This window comes from Salmo salar, chromosome 04 (assembly GCF_965601325.2).
Source record: "Salmo salar chromosome 04, fSalSal1, whole genome shotgun sequence".
NCBI classification, from domain to species: Eukaryota; Metazoa; Chordata; class Actinopteri; order Salmoniformes; family Salmonidae; genus Salmo; species Salmo salar.
This window is the reverse complement of record NC_138294.1, coordinates 44,730,376-44,751,654: the sequence shown is the minus strand read 5'-3', so window position 1 is coordinate 44,751,654 and position 21,279 is coordinate 44,730,376. Positions and strand designations below refer to the sequence as shown.

Genomic DNA, 21,279 nt, shown 5'->3' with positions numbered 1-21,279 from the left:
AAAGAATGTCTTCCACAAATAAATAATAATCTTATATCCGTAAAGTTTATCACGCTTAATAGACTGTTTATACTGTATATATATAAAGTATATCTGTTCAGAGTAAATAACATTGAAATGTCTGTGTATAACATTTTAATGATATCATGAATCACTTTCGTCAAGAATAAGGAACCCTAGGTTACTTCCCGTAACAGTCATCATCGTCCTTCCATTGAGATGATAACAACCAGAAAATGTCTTCGTGATATTTACTCACGCTGTGTTCATGCTTCTAAATTGCTATCTTTCAAATGCATGCATTGTTGCTTTCTTGCTGTTTTCTACCAATTACAGTTAAAATCTCTTCTTCTATTTTGTATGCATTTAAGCCCTGATGCTTTGCTAAAAATGTCATAATTACACCAATCCCCCTAAATGATCCAGCTCAGTATTTTATAAATAGAAATAAACACCATTCTAACTAATGTTCCATTTGTTACTTTCCCTTAACTTAATAACACTAAGTAAAGCACAAGTTTCTTTTAACCTGAAGCTGGGTTAAAATTGATAACTTGCTAAACGTGTTAGCCATGATGCCCTGTCTAACCTTGTGATCTTTCAACTTCCAGACTTTAACCTCTAATCTGTCTCTCCAAATTCTTTGAAGGGAACTTTGATAATGAGCGCCTGGCTATTGCTAGACAAAGAATCCCATACCGACTCGGTCGGGTAGTTGACGAGTGGCTACTCGACAAAGGTAAACCGAAAAAAAAAATGGATGAATCCATTAAACAGTTACTAAATCCAGTTAAATCCCTCTGTCTAAATCCCTGTAAGAGGTGCAGTGCCAAGAGACAAAGGATCAAATGCTGTTACCTATGTACGGTATAGAGCTACATGTTGGGTATGTTTGGACTGAAATTGACTGTGGATCGTAGTGGCTAGGAGGGGAACATAGATATATATATCCTCCGACAGACACCTCGGGAATTTCGAGTAACGTACCTCGTCTCATTTAGTACCGTTCTAAAAAAAATAGATACCAAATGGGTAACAGTACATCTACCAGGTATTCTTTGCAATCCCCAGACCATTTGGGAATGCTGCACCTCTTCAGAGATTTTTAAATGAATGAACTAAACGTGACCCCTGACTAACCCTCCGACAACATCCCTCCAATTATTGTGTTTAATTAGATGCTGCTGATTTTCTTACCTTGTTGTTATCTGTTTATTCTTCTTGTGACATAAACATATTTAAAGTGATAACTAACCTGTTAAACAACTGGAATAATTAGCTGGTAATGGAACATAGAGCATTTCATCTAATGTTTGTGGTTCTTGCAACAAGGTGGAAGTATCCACAATAAACCTTACATTTGAATTCATATCCTGGTCTCTATAAATTCTCGAATCACGTACAAGTCCACGCTGTGGTTGATTGACCGTGCTAAAAACCCACACAGTAACGTGACCCCACTAAACACCACTATACTCTCCCTGCTATACCTCCAGATGACTTCCCTGCATTCTTGGCAACCATGTCACAGACATTCAGGGACAAAGGGGCTGAGACCCTGACAGACCTCTAGGTTACTGTCACTGCAACACTCAGCTACATAGTTAATTAGAATTCTCCTGAGATTGGCACACTACATTACCCTCTCTCAACATGCTGAACTCACTGGGTGATGTAACAGTGACAGTTCTTACCAGTGCTGCTTCTGCTGCTGTCAGTGGTGGAGTTAGATAACCCGAGGGAGGAAGGGAGGGAGAAAACACTTCCCTTCCACCAGAGGTAGTCAGTCCACTCAGTACAGTGGGTCCCAGAGGAGCAATGTTGATTGGTCCGTCGGCTTATGACCGAGAGGATGAAAGGGAAATGCCCTGTCCCTAGCTGTCCATCAATTCAGAGAAACAACTTCCTGTGCTTAATGGAGGAAAGTAATGTGCTTACAATTTCCCATGACACTCTTTTCTCCCATTACTCTATGTAAACACACTGATGGTGAAATGTAAGTTCAATTATACGCATTATTGTGCCATCTTCCCCTCTCGCAAAGACTTAACTGATTTGAAAAGCAATTTTGTTGGACCATATGACCAGGATTGAGCCAATTCACTAACTCTGATTTTAAACACTAACCAATTGAAAGTACTTTACCAATATAACATTCAAACTAACCACATCTTACCCTCAGAATATATTGGGCCAATATATGTGACCAATGACTAAATATGACTAAATATACAAACCAGAACACTGTCATTGAATTGAACATTTCAGACAAGCTTTTAACATATACGTCCATCATTTAACTTGTTGTGCTGAGTTCCAAATCTGTTGCCAAGGCCCTTCTGGGTATCTAGAACAGTATAACTCATACTGTAATTGGATGTCCGCCTGTTTGTGTCTCTCTCCTTTCTCTCCGTTTCTATCTTTCGACCTCGATCCCTCTTCCTCCTCTTCCTTTACCTCACTACAGGACGACAGCTGACCATCTTCAACAGCCAGGCAGCGATAAAGATCGGGGGTCAGGATAAGGGCCGGCCGTTCCAGGGCCAGATCTCCGGCCTCTACTATAACGGCCTGCAGGTGCTGACGCTGGCGGCAGAGAGTGACCCCAGTGTCCAGGCTGAGGGGAACCTGAGGCTGGTGGGAGACTCCCTGTCTGTGCTGACCACTGAGACCACCTCCACCACCCCACTGGCAGCCTCCGACATGTCCACCACCATCATGGAGACCACCACCACCATGGCCACCACCACCACCCGCAGGCAACGCTCACCCAGCATGAGGGAGAGCATCTCCCAGGTCAGAGGGAAGACCGGGTGGGGGCATGCGAGGCAGGGCACTAGGGCCATGTTGAACGTTATTAGTGACCTATGGTGCATGAGGTGATGTAATGATGACTGATAACAAAGACTAGCGATTTGAATCCGTGTGTTAACTGTCCCTCATTCAGTAATCCTGGTTTTAACATTGTACAATAAGGAGCTGTACGTATGGTATTTTCCTAATGTTAGAGGTGACTGTGACAAGGACTGTGGGGGAGCTAGTGTTAGGGCTGAAGGCATTAGACAGACAGCATAAGTAACCATTTAGATGGGAAGGTTTTTGCGAAGGGACTCCGCCAGACAGACAATATGTCCATTATCAGGAGGTTGGCTGCGTGAGACAGACACTCCATCTACATTATAGCTCATTTAGCCACTCACCAGGCAGACAAATCCAAACAACCCTTAAAGAGCACCTCTCTCTCTCTTTCTCTCTCAATTCCTTTGCACATTTTCAACATAACCATGCTGGCATGCCTCTGCCAATAAGAGGCTGTAATTACTCATTAAAACCAAGAGCTTTCAATAAGGGAGCACAGACAAAGCACTGGACCTAGACATGTCTTTGAACATACTTTAGCTCTCTACTGAAAGTGTTCTTCTGGTTTGTTGGGGGAAATTAATTCATGTATGATGCCTTTTCAATGTCATGGTCACAGTGCACACCAGATTAAAAAAACATCAGACCCTGTGGAAGTCATTGTGCTGTTTTTAAAACTCCCTCAGCAGCGTGATGCACTCTTTTCTTTTTTTGCAGCTACAAAGCTGTAAATCCCCCAAAAGCTACATTTACAGGTTTTTTTTAGCAGACAGCTAGCTACATTTCCTTTTCTACACTGACTTGCATATGTATTAGGCCGCCTGTGGGCATATAGATCCACGCAAAAGGCCCCACCACATTCAGTATAAGTTGTCAAGGGACCTCCATCCTTTAATACGCCCCCATTTCTTGGATTCAACCTTTTTTTCCCCTCAGCCTTCGACTTTGTCGATCAAGAGATGATTGAAGGTCACACTCAGTAACAGTTTATGCCAGTCATGGCTAAACTGCCTATTTCCATATCCAGCGATCCGGTAGTCATTTGCATGAATGTTGATGAACCACAATTCATCCCCACGTAGAACCTTGGACTAATATAAATAGCCCTAGGGAGACCAGCAGAACGGGGGGGGGGGGGTTACAGAGAGACCACCTCAGAGCTGCTCTTATTAGGCTCCCAGCAGAACGTGGCTAACTACCAAGCTTGTCCTTTCAACACATGAAAACATCATTTATATTCACGGGCTGTCTGAATATTTAAAACAACATTAGTCACTTTAAATATTAAACAGTACAAGTTGAAGTTATATTCAAAGTCATTTTTTTCTCTTAACACTGATTGGGAGAGACAAACACCTGTGTATATCATGACACACGGCGAGACCCAGATGCAGACGCAGGAGGCAGATGGTTGGAGTCTTACAAGGTTTATCCATCTAAAGGGGTAGGCAAGAGAATGGTCGTGGACAGGCAAAAAGGTCAAAACCAGATCAGAGTCCAGGTGGTACAGAGTGGCAGACAGGCTCGTGGTCAAGGCAGGCAGAATGGTCAGGCAGGCAGGTACAAAGTCCAGAAACAGGAAAGGGTCAAAACCGGGAGGACTAGAGAAAGGAGAATGCAAAAAGCAGGAGAACAGGAAAACCGCTGGTTGACTTGGAAACATACAAGATGAACTGGCACAGAGAGACAGGAAACACAGGGATAAATACACTGGGGGAAATAAGTGACACCTGGAGGGGGTGGAGACAATCACAAGGACAGGTGAGAAAGATCAGGGCGTGACAGTGTATTCACTTGGCAATCCTCTCTCTTCTGTTGTGGTCAGGATTTATTCTCCATCCTCTACTTTCTAGCTTCCTCATAAGACGAGATGTCCTATCAACATGTGCTACTGAACAACACAAACTCAATCATTCTCACAGTCAGCTAACTCCCTCTGTGCCATTAGACGACAGTAGTGGGATATAAGATACTGTAATCATTTTCTCAGGCAGTGGTTTACATTGAAAGTGTTTTGTGTACCTGAGCTGAACATTTGTCATGGCGTCATGTCATAAATTCCGAAAACAAACCAAATGAATAATACTTACAGTTCCACCATAAACAATAAACTTGCTTATGAAACTACAGGCGTTTTATACACAGACACAGGAAGGGAGGGAGTAATTGCTTTATGAACGCAGTCAGGCAGCTCTAATATGCAACAATAAAGCATGTTTTAATTAGAGAATCAAAACGCCACAACAATGCCGTTATTTGTTACGTGTGGATTAGAGAGTAAGACACAAGGGCCAGACAAGACAACTCTTTAATCATCCTACGGTTTTCAAACGGCCAAGCAATTGTTCTGATCACAGTTGCTAAAGCTTTATTGCGAAAAAGCGAAGCTTTGATACTTTTTCATACACTAACCACGCCTCCAGATGTCTTAAAGCATATTTGATGGATGACAGTACTCTGTAACAGCCATTGCCCAGTAAGCATGTCAAGTTCCAGCTAAATCCCAACCCTGTAAATGCATTGATACCGTACGGTTGGGGCAAAGGCTCCTTCCTCCAGCTAAATAAGTTGATTAGGCTTGTCCATATGATAATGAAGGCGATAAATTGACGTCAATCATGCCCTAACTGCTTACCTCCAATGTCAAACCTCCCTGTCTATGTTAACCTAGGTCATTAGCATAGATTTACATCGACTAGATTTCTCAAGCCCTTGTTGAATTTCAATGCTCTTTCTGAAAGTCATAATGGCAGACAGCTTTAGGGTTGGCTACACCTGCTTGTAGTGACTACATTTACTGACACTGCCTTTCTCCTCAAAATAGTTCAGTGTGTCTATTCTTTTGGTATTTTATATAGGTATATAATACACAGGGACAGTTGAATACATGTTTGAATTGAAAACATTGTCTTAGAAACTGTGATGACAGTTTGATGGAACATTGTTTGAGAAGAGCTCAGGGCAGGCCGATGATTAATATACTGTATGTGAGAGCTGTCAAAAAAAGTGGTGTCTCATATCAAACATGTGCAGATATGATTTATCGTGAGGCTTTCTGTGCCTTGACATGTGAGGACAAACTGATGCATTCGTGTAATCTCCGGATCAAACTATAGTGAGTTCCAAAAGCATTGGGACCATGACAAATGTGCTGTTGTTTTGGCTCTGTACTCCAGACCTTTGGGTTTGAAATGATACAATGCCTGTGAGGTTAAAGCGCAGACTGTCAGCTTAAATTTGAGGGTATTTTCGTCCATATTGGGTGAACCATTTCGAAATTACAGCACTTTTTGTACATAGTCCCTCCATTTTTGGGGACCAGAAGTATTGGGACAAATTCACTTATAATGTGTATTAAAGTAGTCAAAAGTGTAGTATTTTGTCCCATATTCCTCATAGATACCCTCATAAAATCTGACAGTCTGCGCTTTAACCTCATAGTCATTGTATCATTTCAAAACATCAACAAAAAATGTCACTGTCCCAATACGTTTGGAGCTCACTGTATATGATATTTATGTAGCTTCTGTATATGTCTGGGATATAAATGTATGTATAGGTGCAGAAGGTTTTCGGAAAGAAAAAAGAGATGCTTCTGTTTGAGCACAATCATTGTATCATGGAGCTAGCACTGTGAAATTGAATCCTGGCCCATAATTAATTGTTTTTCTACTATTGATCTGGTGGAAACAGCAAGGAGTGCAATACTCCAGCCTTAGTTTTTCTGAAGTATTCTCAAATAATGAAGTTTCACTTGCAAGGCTTTTTTTTGCGGGAGTAACTTTGTGTTATTGTTTTATTAATGTTTGACGTCGACAACTAAGAGTTTGAATGATTGAATACTGTATAGATTACAAAGCCACCAACGTTGTGTCCTCCCCTTCTCCTCAGTCTCAGAACTCAGATGACATCTTGGTGGCTTCTGCTGAGTGTCCCAGTGATGACGAGGACCTGGAGGAGTGTGAGCCTGGAACAGGTGAGTCTGTCTGTCAGCCCTGGCCTGGGGGTTCAGTGTCATACCAAGGCCCTAGGAGGGAACAGGACCTCCTAGGATCACCTACTGTCTTCCTACACTAGGGACCAATAGGCTAGTTTTAATGAGCTCATGGATAAAATCGAATGTGCCTTGGTCTAGCCTTATCGCTACTTTTAAAGTTGTAATTTTGTCTGTTCTCATCGCTCGTCTTTTCCTCAGCTACTTCCTCTGCTTTGAACTCGCTGTTAGGGGAGATTTCATTACTGCCACTAGCTAGCAAGATCTTATCTCAAGATGAGAAGATCTCATGCTATCCTTGTGCACTCCCATAAACAAAATAAGAAACAAAAGGGAGGGGAAATAGCTGGGGCCTTCATGTAGGCCTACATTTGGTTGTCAGAGGCAGTGTTGATAATATCAAGCTCATAGTAGGTTCTGGTGTTTGTGGATGACTGATCTTAATATTCCTACAGCTATCACTGTTTCTGACCTTTTCAGAAAGGCTCCATATTTCACTACTGCCCGCCTGGCCCTGGGCAGTGTGAGCTGTCAAAGAAAGGCTGCAAAGACACAAATGTCCTGGCAGAGTCTGAAAGCCCGTTATGGTGAAGGTCAGGAGTAGGGTTGGACAGATCTGTGGCACACCTGGCTCTGAGACAGACAGAGGAACATTTCCTCTTCTACGTTCTAGTCTTTAGCTCGCCAAATCACGCAATGCAGCAGGGCTTCATAGTAGTCACATTCATTATTAGGGTTACTCATGAAATGTATTACATGTACAGTTGTAGTCGGAAGTTTACATACACTTAGGTTGGAGTCATTAAAATTAGTTTTTCAACCACTCCACAAATGTCTTGTTAACAAACTATAGTTTTGGCAAGTCGGTTAGGACATCTACTTTGTGCATGACACAAGTCATTTTTCCAACAGTTGTTTACAGACAGATTATTTCACTTATAATTCACTGTATCACAATTCCAGTGGGTCAGAAGTTTACATACACTAAGTTGACTGTACCTTTAAACAGCTTGGAAAATTCCAGAAAATGATTTCATGACTTTAGAAGCTTCTGATAGGCTAATTGACATAATTTGAGTCAATTGGAGGTGTACCTGTGGATGTATTTCAAGGCCTACCTTCAAACTCAGTGCCTCTTTGTTTGACATCATGGGAAAATCAAAAGAAATCAGCCAAGACCTCAGAAAAAATATTGTAGACCTCCACAAGTCTGGTTCATCCTTGGGAGCAATTTCCAAACACCTGAAGGTACCACGTTCATCTGTACAAACAATAGTACGCAAGTATAAACACCATGGGACCACACAGCCATCATACCGCTCAGGAAGGAGACGCGTTCTGTCTCCTAGAGATGAACGTACTTTGCTGCGAAAAGTGCAAATCAATCCCAGAACAACAGCAAAGGACCTTGTGAAGATGCTGGAGGAAACAGGTACAAAAGTATCTATATCCACAGTAAAACGAGTTCTATATCGACATAACCTGAAAGGCCGCTCAGCAAGGAAGAAGCCACTGCTCCTAAACCACCATAAAAAAGCCAGACTACGGTTTGCAACTGCACATGGGGACAAAGATAGTACTTTTGGGGGTTTTGTCCTCTGATCTGATGAAACGAAAATATAACTGTTTGGCCATAATGACCATTGTTATGTTTGGAGGAAAAAGGGGTATGCTTGCAACCCGAAGAACACCATCCCAACCGTGAAGAATGGGGGTGGCAGCATCATGTTGTGGGGGTTCTTTGCTGCACTTCACACTGGTGCACTTCACAAAATAGATGGCATCATGAGGCGGGAAAATTACGTGGATGTATTGAAGCAACATCTCAACATCTCAAGACATCAGTCAGGAAGTTAAAGCTTGATCGCACATGGGTCTTCCAAATGGACAATGACCCCAAGCATACTTCCAAAGTTGTGGCAAAATGGCTTAAGGACAACAAAGTCAAGGTATTGGAGTGGCCATCACAAAGCCCTGACCTCAATCCTGTAGAGAATTTGTAGGCAGAACTGAAAATTGTGTGCGAGCAAGGAGGCCTACAAACCTGACTGAGTTACACCAGCTCTGTCAGGGGGAATGAGCCAAAATTCACCCAACTTATTGTGGGAAGCTTGTGGAAGGCTACCCAAAACGTTTGACCCAAGTTAAAAAATGTAAAGGCAATGCTACCAAATACTAATTGAGTGTATGTAAACTTCTGACCCACTGGGAATGTGATGAAAGAAATAAAAGCTGAAATAAATCTTTCTCTCTACTATTATTCTGACATTTCACATTCTTAAAATAAAGTGGTCATCCTAACTGACCTAAGACAGGGAATTTTTAGGATTAAATGTCAGGAATTGTGAAAAACTGAGTTTAAATGTATTTGGCTAAGGTGTATGTAAACTTCCGACTTCAACTGCACGAAACAGGAGGCTGCTGAAGGGAGGACAGCTCATAATAAGGGCTGGAAACCAGGTGTGTGATGTATTTAATTCCATTCCAGTGATTCCGCTCCAGTCATTACCACGAGCATGTTCTCCCCAATTAAGGTGCCACCAACCTCCTGTGATGTACGAAGGGGTAGTTTTTTTCTTACTTGTCTGTGTGATAAAAGGCTTGTTTTCATGCAATTGTTTCAAGAGTTTCAAAAGCAACATTAGATCATGATAGACGATTGGCCTTACTTGTCGCCAGTTTGTCCTGTAAGATGTCACAATTTATCCAGACAAATGGTCATTGTCTCTCCACCTATCCTCCTTCCCCTCCCTGACACTCCCTTTTATCAATAACACTGTCAGTTGAGGTGAATCGGGCCCTTGACTTGTTTTCATTGTCTTCCTAACCTTGATATTTGTATAGGTTTTTAGTCATTTTGTTGAGGTGGCTTGAGGAGGTGTGGTTATGTTTCTATAAACATCAAGGATGTTCAACCTCAGTAAACTAACAAATATTGTTACTGGCATGCACACGTTCGCCTGCAACTGTGAGTCAAATAATTAAGGATGTATATCAATGTTATGCAGCTGTTTTTGAATTTGTTTTTCTCTTCATGCAAAAATCATGTGGCAATATGTTGATGTACGTAAGTGACCTTATCCCATGGTTTGCTGTCTTTTTTTTTCTTAAGAGATGTCCAGAAATGTGAACTTGTAAGCAAATCCATATTATAGATAATACTGTATCCTTAAATATCTTCCATTTTAATTATCTTGCCCCTACATGGTGTAATATTACATGATTTGGAACATTGTAGCTATATAATGAGCACATTGTGTTTGTAATGTAGTGAGCACAATTGTTCATTATTCATGTCTGGGGTCTCCTAATGCTCCTCTAATGTGTCTCCTACCCTCTCTTTTTCTTTTCTAGGAGGTGAATTAGTGTTGCCTATAATAACAGTGGATTCCCTTGAGCCCCCATCCATCGCCACCCGTTACCCTGCTATTCCCCCTCCTCCCACCTCCCTGTCCCCACTTGAGACCACCAAAGAGTCCCTGATGCTGTCCAACCCTCACCCTCCCTGCCCCCCGGACCAGGAGGACTGCGGTGACCCTGTGGAGGTCTCGGCCTTCGGTTCTGGGGAGTTGACGGAATCAGATGATGAGGACTTTTACAAAAACTCCCCTCTAGTCACTGACAGGACAGTCCTGCATCCTCCTCCTCCCCCCGCCGTCGGTGAGGGCGGGGCACAGAAACCCCACAATTCCCGCCCCCCTCCTTATGCTCCCACTACCAACCCTGACCAGCTCCACATCCCCGCGGGCAAAATGAACACCCGTGACCAGGTGCTTCTGCCCCCTGCCCCTCCGTCATCCCGGTATACACCTGGACTAACTTACCCCCCCAATTTCCCCCATGTGCCCACAGCCGACCCTACAGCCCCCGGTGAGAAGGTCATGCACCCCGGCCTGGTGGATAGGATCGGAGAGTCCAGTAGCACCACAGGGATGGTGGTTGGCATTGTGGCAGCTGCTGCCCTCTGCATTCTCATCCTCCTCTACGCCATGTACAAGTACCGCAACCGTGATGAGGGCTCCTACCAGACGGACCAGGGACACAACTTCATCAGCAATCCAGTTTCCGAGGGCAACGGGGCCATGGTCAAACTAGAGAAGACACCAAGCACAACCACGGCTACAGTAGCTAAGACAGTAACCAAGGGCAAGAAGAACAAAGACAAAGAGTATTATGTCTAAGAGAGGGATGGAGAGAGAAGGAGAGAACGTGAGAGATAGGCTAGAGCAGGGTTTCCCAACTCCAGTCCTCGAATACCCCGGAGAAGCGCACCTGATTCAACTTGTCAACTAATCATCAAGCCCTCAATCAGTTGAATCAGGTGAGTTTGCACGGGGCAACAACAAAGATGTGTGCTGTTGGGGGTACTCGGGGACTGTTGGGATACACTGGAATAGAGGAAAATCATGGAAAGGGGGTTCTCCCAAAGAATTTCACTTCCACATTATCCTCTAGATAAATATCCAAAGTGTAGGGTGTGATTGTTACATTTGTGGCACAAAAAAATAACAAAAAATCTAATTTGCGATCAGTATTTTCACAATTCCTGTTAAATTATGCTTTCAGAATTTGTATCACATACCAAATATTGTATTGGATAACATACCATTTCACACAGGATAAGAAGCATATCCATTTTGCTGTGTTTGTATATAGCACCACTATCTATCAACTGTATGGTTATGGTTCACAGTGAAAACTCAGCTTAGACCATTGTACTATAGAACCAGGTTTGCATGAATGTCAGTTCATCATGCTCTATCTCAAGTCCCTATGTCTTTGTAATGAAGTCAGCAGTATCAGTGTGTACTGAAAGGTCATTATGGTAGATAAGGACAGAGCAACCCTGTAGAGTTTACTAGATTAAACTAAAGCCATACCCATATTTGGAGATTGGGTGACCCACCTTCTCTGCAGACAAGCCTACCCCATTTTGTGTTATCCCACGTAAAACTACTTTCCACTCTGTCTATCTCTCTGGTTGTCCATGGTGCTATGTTAATGGTCCAATATCATTGAACCATGTTTCCTTTTGGGAAAATACAGGTTTTCAAAGGGAATACACCAATTCACAGCTGAATTTAACCAACAAACCCACTATCTGGATGGATGAGATGAGCTGGATTCTCTCATCTCTGTGTGAGAAGAGATCAACAAATCGACAGTGTGTCATTCATTCCATCCAGGAACAAGTTCCTCAAGCTTAAATCTCAAAAAGCAAAACGCTACTGTAGCAAAGACATTGCTCTGTAAACATATTTGTATGTATAGATGTCTTGGGTTTGAAAAAGCATTGCTTCTGTGTTTGTTGGAGTACACGGGGGGTGGGGGGGGGGGGGGGGACGGGGGGGGGGGACAGACATGAAAAAGATACTTCACGTGAGAGATGTTCTGCCCCCCCACGGTTACCACTGTCAACACTCCAGCCAGATCCCCCCTATGAGGAAAGTAGAGACAGTGAATATGAAAGGAAGCTGCAGGACACAGTCCATTTTGAATCACTTTTTCTGAATGTTCCTGTGGGAAGGGGGGGACATGCCCAAGCTTGTGTCAAGAGGCCGGCTTTCCCTTTCCTTCTTCAAAATTGGCACACAAAAAAACTGGAAAGGCACAAACAGTAGAAAAAATCTCTTTGAGAGATAAATACTGTGTTACCTTTTGAAAGCAAACCAAACATGTGTTCTGGTTTTTCTACCCATGAATAAAAGACTGTTCCGCGAGACGAACTATTGAAGGTTTGTGAATTGTATAGCTATTGCTCAGATACTTCTGTGTTTCTCTTGTTACCATTCCTGCAGTTCCGTTTTTTACGTTTCCTTTTAATCCGATACAGATGAAAGGGAGCATTTTGTCTGCGATGAGACTCCATTGTCTGACTACAGAGACCCATTCTAAGTATTTTCTTTTTTCAATGTTGAATAACATGACATTTCCATTAAGGACAGGTTAGTGATTGTATGTAAACGTATCAAGAGAAAACACAAAGGATGATGTGCACTCTTTTGTTTCATTTCTTCATTTTATGTACATTGAAAAAACTTGCTATCTTTGTCTGTTGTTGCCATTCTCTCTGTTGTATCATGTTTACATTTTCAATTTCTGTAATTTCATCTTATTTTTTTATGAAGTGCCATTTAACATAAACTTCTCAGAGTATATTCCTGTCCTAACTCAATGATATTGTAAAGTGTTCCTGTGAAATTAACCTTAATATGTGTACAGTACATTGACAGAGGGGAAATACAATTGGTTATATACTTCGTATACTCCTGTGTTGTGTGGCTTTTTTATGAGTGCAAATGCCTCATCAAATGAATGGGTTGCACTTGAACTACTACACACAGCCAGTGGCGTCATTAGGCCGGGGCTTCCGGGGCTTCAACCCTGGACATTTTTGGTCCAGCCCTGAACCTTTTTAAGGTCCAAAATTGTTATTTTATTTATTTCAGTGTGATATGAGTTTGCATAACCACACATCAATTGCGCTATTCAGGATCAAAAATAAAAAAGAATGACACATTTTAATAACAAAAATAAACAATCCAATATACTGCACTAGGAAGAAGCCCCTGGAGTGGCGCAGTGCCTGCTGTGATTGGTGGAGATTTCACAAAGCAGTGGACCACTCACATCCCTTGACCCCTCCCCTACCCCTACAGCACCAGATAGATGTCAATGTCATCACTCAGCAAAATGCCTGTTACTCAGTCAGAGTCTGCAGCATCTTTCTTCCGACAGAGAGGCAAAAAAAAGCAAGCAGGTTGAGGATGCAGTGAATCAGGTGGAAAGGGCAGAACAGCTAGAAAGTCAAAGTGCATCAGCAGAGTTAGCCACAGGTTTGTGCAGGGTTGGTGGTAGCTAGTCTCCCTCAGTATAAGGGTTGGCTAATGCTGATACGCTAGCGTTAGCGCTCAGCATCCTAAGCTATTGGGTGTCAGTCAGAGTTAATTAACAGTATATTTAGGGAATGGGCAAGCTTGGGATGTTTGATATAAGTCATGATATTAGGAAAAGTGTTTATTTCCAGTGAGCGTATTTAAATGGGTTTCGTTTCTGTAGCTAGCTTGGCTGGCTAGTTCGGTAGCTACTGGCTGGCTAGCTAGCTGAGACCAAAGAGATGAGAATTTTTTTCTGACTGAAGCACATATCTTCTGACAGTAACACAGTGGCCCCCTGTGGACTGAAGCTGAACTTTACTACAAGATTATATTTAACCCTGTTTAAAATGAGCAATGTTGAGGTGGTAGAACTGACAAAATGAAATGAGTCTTTGAGGTCTTATAACCTATTCCATTTGACAGGTAAACATGCTTGGCTCATGTTGGATATTTCCATATAGGCCATGTAACTATTTGTAAAGAAACTGCCCATCATTAAATTGGTGAAATTATTTAATTGAACTTTTATTTTTATTACTCTTTATTCACTTAGCTACTTACTTTTTCTATTGTTGTTGCATTGTCGAGAGGTTAACCTGCAAGTAAGAATTTCCTTGCACTGTGTACTTTGTGTATATCATGTGTATATGACAAATAAACAAACTTGAACTTAGAAGGGGGAGGGCAGCCAGAAAGAGAGGGAAAAAGATGGCCAGCTTGAAGGTGAACAAAACATTGAAAATACATAGTCCCTTAAGCTATGTGTTCACAAATGTTATGTAATCTAAAAAGCTCACATTAGCTGGTAGAACTGATTAAATTAAATGAATCATAGAGGTCTTGTAACTTCTTCCATTCTACAGGTCTTTTTTTGGCTCATGTCACTTTATATTCATATAACCTAGGGGCTATGTTCTGTAGCTTCTTATCTGTCATGTTTGGAGTGGTGTTGCGCTGTTATGTGGACACTTGAATTTTTCTTTACAGTTGAGTTCCCTGGTCATGTCAGCTTACAGTAACTTACAAGAGTAACTGCCCCTAAAAACCAACTTCTCATTTAGAAAAGAGACTACGTGGCATCAATATGAGTCAGAAACATTTATTCTACTGTCAAAATTGACTACAAAGTGTAAATAGAATCATTTTGATTATAAAGTTAGTCTTGTACGAAACTCAATTTTGTGAGACTTGTGGTCATAACTGCATCACAATGTAAATGAAGGTTGGGTTTGTTTCAACCTGCCCACATGCCCACAGCTGGCAGCACACGAGTAATCATAAATTCGGAGTGCAGCTGCACGCAACCCAATCGTAATACATGTGGTAAATATGGGTTGACTTTGGATATCCCTATGGGGCTAGTTAGGGCCCATCGGTAAATTACACAATGTACATGGGACAATATATTAAAATTACAATAGCTTAAAACCTCAAACCAACGATAAACTGTAGAAATTCATATACAAATATTGAATGCATTTAATGAGAAAACTAAAAGGTGTCCAACACGAAAATAGTGTCTAATTTGCATTGTGTAATTTATTGACTAGCCCGGAGATAGGCTATCCAAAGTCAAAGTCAGGTCCCACACATCAGCCGACTGAAGCTAATTGGTGAAGTAATTTGGCTAAATCTTCCCAGTGGCATAAAGTACTTTAGTAAAAATACATTAAAGTACTACTTAAGTAGTTTTTTGGGGTATCTATGCTTTACTATTTATTCCATTTTTTGGGCAACTTTTACTTCACTACATTCCTAAAGAAAATAATGTACTTTTTACTCCATACATTTTCCCTGACACCCAAAAGTACTGGTAACATTTTAAATGCTTAGCAGGACAGAAAATGGTCAAATTCACACACTTATCAAGATAATTTCCCTGGTCATCCCTAATGCCTCTGATCTGGTTGACTCACTAAACACAAATGCTTTGTTTGTAAATGATGTCTGAGTGTTGGAGTGTGTCCCTGGCTATCCATACATTTAAAAAACAAGAAAATTGTGCCGTATGCTTTGCTTAATAAAAGGAATTTTAAATTATTTGTACTTTTACTTTTGATACTTAAGTATATTTTAGCAATTACATTACTTTTGATACTTATATTTAAAATCAAATACTTTTAGACTTTTACTCAAGTAGTATTTTACTGGGTTACTTTTACTTGAGGCCTTTTCTATTAAGGTATCTTTACTTTTACTCAAGTATGACAACTGGGTACTTTTTTCACCACTGACTCTTCTCACCTGTGAACACACACATGAAACGCCCACATCAAACCACACCCTGAAACCAACTCACATTTGAATTCAGTCATTGACCCTAGCATTTCTTAATCAACCAAATCTAAAACGAGGCCAGATCAGGAAGTGCAATCACCCTTTAAAACTAACAACATGTTGCACTTCTACCTTGCTACCTTTTAGATGAGCCAAGGGGGAGGATAGATGAGAACAGCAGGCCAATGGAACATTTAGAACAGCAGCAGCCAGGGGCAAATGGTAGGGAAGAGGATAATTTAGATGACTCAGACACTAGCCCAAAACGAGTTCAGCTACCCCAGTATCCCCTTGACTGTTTTGGATTGCAAAACTAAAGAGACACTCCAGACAAGACACAGAGACAGCAACAGAAGAGTAGGATATGATGGAGCGAGATACACCAGGCAGACACAAAGAGAGCAACAGAATAATAGATGATGGAGAGAGACAGAATGCAGAGGAGGGGTGAGCACGCAGACTGTATCGCTTCAAGCTTCTTAATAGATTCAAATTACTGCACAGTGTGTGTGTGTGTGTGTGTGTGTGTGTGTGTGTGTGTGTGTGTGTGTGTGTGTGTGTGTGTGTGTGTGTGTGCGTGCGTGCAGGCGTGCGTGCGTATATGTGTGTGTGTGTGTTGTTTTGGTTTTACTATCCTTATGGGGAACAAATGGGGACATTTCGCCATTCCCCACAAGGAAAAAGGCTATTTTAGACTTAGGGGTTAGGTTAGGGTTAGGGTTACAATTTGGGTTGGGGTTACAATTATGGTTAGGGTTAAGGTTAGGTTAACGGTTAGGGTTAGGGAAAATAGGATTTTGAATGGGAATCAATTGTTTGGTCCCCACAAAAATGTGTGTGTGTGTGTGTGTGTGTGTGTGTGTGTGGTGTGTGTGTGTGTGTGTGTGTGTGTGTGTGTGTGTGTGTGTGTGTGTGTGTGTGTGTGTGTGTGTGAGAGAGAGAGAGGGTGTTTGGCTGATGAAAAAAGGTCTTTATAAATAAATACAATTTGATTGGGTACTGTGGGATTCTTTAATCAGTTTGGCTCGTTGGACAGGTCAGAGTCTATGTTTGAAGTTGTTCAGTGTTTTTTTGCAATACACTGTAGATGTACTGTATGTGTTCCAGAGAAGAGAGTAGAGAGTGTTCCAGAGTATAGAGACCCAAAGTAGCAACTGTATTTGAGTACTGGCAATGTCTGCTGTGGCAAGTGGGAAGGTGCAAGTTACCTGAACAATATCTAATCTCTCAATGTTCTAATCTCTCAATGATCATCTCAAAGTACACCGAATTCATGCTGTAAAATAATAATACAAATTGCCAGGGGGAAATGCCCCCGGACCCCCCTACTGGTTTTGGGCTAAGCCCCCAGTGTCTTCAAATACTAGAAACGCCCCTGTACACAGCCACCATAATGACAGCATAAACATGACTTGGCATCTTCAGGGTTACCTTCAAATGGCATGTGCATTCATTTAGTGGTAGGTATGCAATCTAATTTGTCTATCCATCTAGCTAAACTGAACTGTCACATGACAATGTAACATCCAGTGTCAAGTAAGGTTGTGTTGAGCCATTTCATAAACTAATGTCAGCTTCTGGGTGACTAGCAGGTTAGTTACAAGACCATTTTACCTTTGGAGGATATCTTTCTATACAAACGAATATATGTACCATCAGAGTTTCATCGTCTTCCACTGAATGGTCTAAGGGTTAGGCCTATAGGGATGGAAGTGGGGCTGACTACTGCAGTGTCTGAATGCTTCAGAACTGTTATGTTTTGGAGTGGATCCATTTCACCTGCTTATCAGGATGTAATTCTAATGAACAAAATCAATCAGCACATAATACTCATTGCAGCTAGTGCACCAGGATCAGTTGAGCCTGCTTCCTGTCTGGATACTGTATTTATAAAGCTTGAGAATCACAGCCAGTGGCATATTGGAATGGGAACAGTGCCATCTACAGTCCAGAACTATAGGTTCATTGTCTCTTATAGGTTCATCGTCTCTGACTAGTTTCTCACTAGATCACACATTTGCCAGTCTCCTCCAATCATTTGTCTACTCCTTGAATTGAGACTTCTCAGTAAAGACAACCCCAGTTATGCCATCATCTATCTCCACCTAATCAGTTATGATCAAATATAACCATTGATACCTCTTTTTTCTGCTGCAATTGTGCAGACACTACAGACTACATTTCGGAGAACAACCAGATCACTTTACTGTCAATAATGGCATAAACCAACCGACATTGCACATGATATTCAAGCACAGGGTTCGTTATACCACCTTCTTAGCCTAGTAGACCTATTTCAAAGTTTAGTTTATTAGGATACCCATTAGCTACTGCACATGCTACAGCTACTCTTCCTGGGGTCCACATAAAACGTACAAATACATAAACAAAGTACAGAACAGTTATAGTCAAGAACAACATAAGTTATGACAAATAAAAAAATAAGAGTTATATATTGGAACGACACCAAGAAACAACAAAAATACTATTTACACACTATTCATACTGTATATACATGTACAGCGCCTTCGGAAAGTATTCATACCCCTTGACTTATTCCACATTTTGTGTCACTGGCCTACACACAATATCCCATAATTTCAAAGTGGAATTATGTTTTTAGACATTTTACAAATGAATTAAAAATGAAAAGCTGAAATGTCTTGAGTCAATAAGTATTTAACCCTTTTGTTATGGCAAGCCTAAATAAGTTCAGCAGTAAAAATGTACTTAACAAGGCGCATCATGAGTTGTGTGGACTCTGTGTGAAATAATATTGATTTTTGAATGACTACCTCATCTCTGTAGCCACACATACAATTATCTGTAAGGTCCCTCATGCGAGCAGTAAATAAATAAAAAATAGATTCAACCACAAAGACCAGGGAGGTTTTCCAATGCCTCGCAAAGAAGGGCCCCTATTGGTAGATGGGTAAAAAAAGTAGACATTGAATATCCCTTTGAGCATGGTGATATTATTAATTACACTTTGGATGGTGTATCAATACACCCAGTCACTACAAAGATACGGGCGTCCATCCTAACGCAGTTGTAGGAGAGGAAGGTAACCACTCAGGGATTTCACCATGAGGACAATGGTGACTTTAAGAAAGTTACAGAGTTTAATGGCTGTGATAGGATGGATCAGCAACATTGTAGTTACTCCACAATACTAACCTGCTGCGGGGACTTGCTTCCATTCAGCCACAAGAGCATTAGTGAGGTCGGGCACTGATTTGGGGCGATTAGGCCTGGCTCGCAGTCCGCGTTTCAATTCATCCCAAAGGTGTTCGATGGGGCTGAAGTCATCTACACCAATCTCGACAAACCATTTCTTTATGGAACCTTGCTTTGTGCACAGGGGCATTGTCATGCTGAATCAGGAAAGGGCCTTCCCCAAACTGTTGGCACGAAGTTGGAAGCCCAGAATCGTCTAGAATGGCATTGTCAGCCGTTGTTGCTCCTAGACGTTTCCACTTCACAATAACAGCACTTACAGTTAACCTGGGCAGCTCTAGCAGGGCAGAAATTTAACGAACTGGCTTGTTGGAAAGGTGGCATCCTATGAGCTCTTCAGTAAGGCCATTCTACTGCCAATGTTTGTCTATGGAGATTGCAAATAAAAATATTCCAAACATGCGTCCTGTTTGGAATGAGACACTAAAGTAAAACTGCTAAAAATGTGGCAAATACATTTTTTGTCCTGAATACAAAGCACTATGTTAGGGGCAAATCCAATACAACGCATCACAGAGTTTCACTCTTCATGTTTTCAAGCATGGTGGTGGCTGCATCATGTTATGGGTATGCTTGTCATCGGCAAAAACGAGGGAGTTATTTTTTGGAGTAGAGCTAAGCACAGGCACTGATTTCCAACAGAAACTGGGAGACAAATTCACCTTTCAACAAGTATTTGGTATTTTATTAGGATCCCATTAGCTGTTGCAAAAGCAGTAGCTGCTCTTCCTGGGGATCCACACAAAACATTAAACATAATACAGAATGACATAACACAGAACATCAATAGACAAGAACAGCTCAAAGACAGAACTACATACAATAACCTAAAACACAAGGCCAAATTCACTGGAGTTGCTTACCAAGATGACATTGAATGTTCCTGAGTGGCCTAGTTACAGTTTTGACTTAAATCCGCTTGAAAATCTATGGCAAGGCTTGCAAATCATCAACAACCAACTTGACAGAGCTTAATGAATTGTGAAAAGAATAATGGGGAAATGTTTCCCAATACAGGTGTGGAAAGCTCGTAGAGACTTACCCATTTAGACTCACAGCTTTAGTCAATGCCAAAGGTGCTTTTACAAAGTATTGACTCAGGGGTGTGAATGCTTATTATGGAAATGAAATATTTCTGTATTTGCACAAATTTATAAAACAACAACAACATTTTGTCATTATGGGGTATTGTGTGTAGATGGATGAAAAAAATATATACTGCTCAAAAAAATAAAGGGAACACTTAAACAACACAATGTAACTCCAAGTCAATCACACTTCTGTGAAATCAAACTGTCCATTTAGGAAGCAACACTGATTGACAATAAATTTCACATGCTGTTGTGCAAATGGAATAGACAACAGGTGGAAATTATAGGCAATTAGCAAGACACCCCCAATAAAGGAGTGGTTCTGCAGGTGGGGACCACAGACCACTTCTCAGTTCCTATGCTTCCTGGCTGATGTTTTGGTCACTTTTGAATGCTGGCGGGGCTTTCACTCTAGTGGTAGCATGAGACGGAGTCTACAACCCACACAAGTGACTCAGGTAGTGCAGCTCATCCAGGATGGCACATCAATGCGAGCTGTGGCAAGAAGGTTTGCTGTGTCTGTCAGCGTAGTGTCCAGAGCATGGAGGCGCTACCAGGAGACAGGCCAGTACATCAGGAGACGTGGAGGAGGCCGTAGGAGGGCAACAACCCAGCAGCAGGACCGCTACCTCCGCCTTTGTGCAAGGAGGAGCAGGAGAAGCACTGCCAGAGCCCTGCAAAATGACCTCCAGCAGGCCACAAATGTGCATGTGTCTGCTCAAACGGTCAGAAACAGACTCCATGAGGGTGGTATGAGGGCCCGACGTCCACAAGTGGGGGTTGTGCTTACAGCCCAACACCGTGCAGGACGTTTGGCATTTGCCAGAGAACACCAAGATTGGCAAATTCGCCACTGGCGTCCTGTGCTCTTCACAGATGAAAGCAGGTTCACACTGAGCACGTGACAGACGTGACAGAGTCTGGAGACGCCGTGGAGAACGTT

The 21,279-nt window shown here is 41.8% G+C and overlaps 1 protein-coding gene across 4 annotated transcripts in view; it reads left to right on the top strand.

Moving 5' to 3' along the window:
* Window positions 1–12,173, top strand: part of LOC106602987 (neurexin-2) — a 326,762-nt gene extending 314,589 nt beyond the window's left edge. For 3 of the 4 annotated variants that reach the window (XM_014196088.3, XM_014196093.3, XM_014196095.3), the window contains 4 exons: window positions 650–739; window positions 2,468–2,796; window positions 6,751–6,835; window positions 10,208–12,173. In XM_014196088.3, coding sequence (XP_014051563.1) covers window positions 650–739; window positions 2,468–2,796; window positions 6,751–6,835; window positions 10,208–11,034 — 1,331 coding nt within the window. In that variant the 3' untranslated portion in view covers window positions 11,035–12,173. The remainder of the gene's footprint in view (window positions 1–649; window positions 740–2,467; window positions 2,797–6,750; window positions 6,836–10,207) is intronic. The other variant, XM_082974431.1, reaches the window with a different exon arrangement.
* Window positions 12,174–21,279: the final 9,106 nt, after the last annotated feature.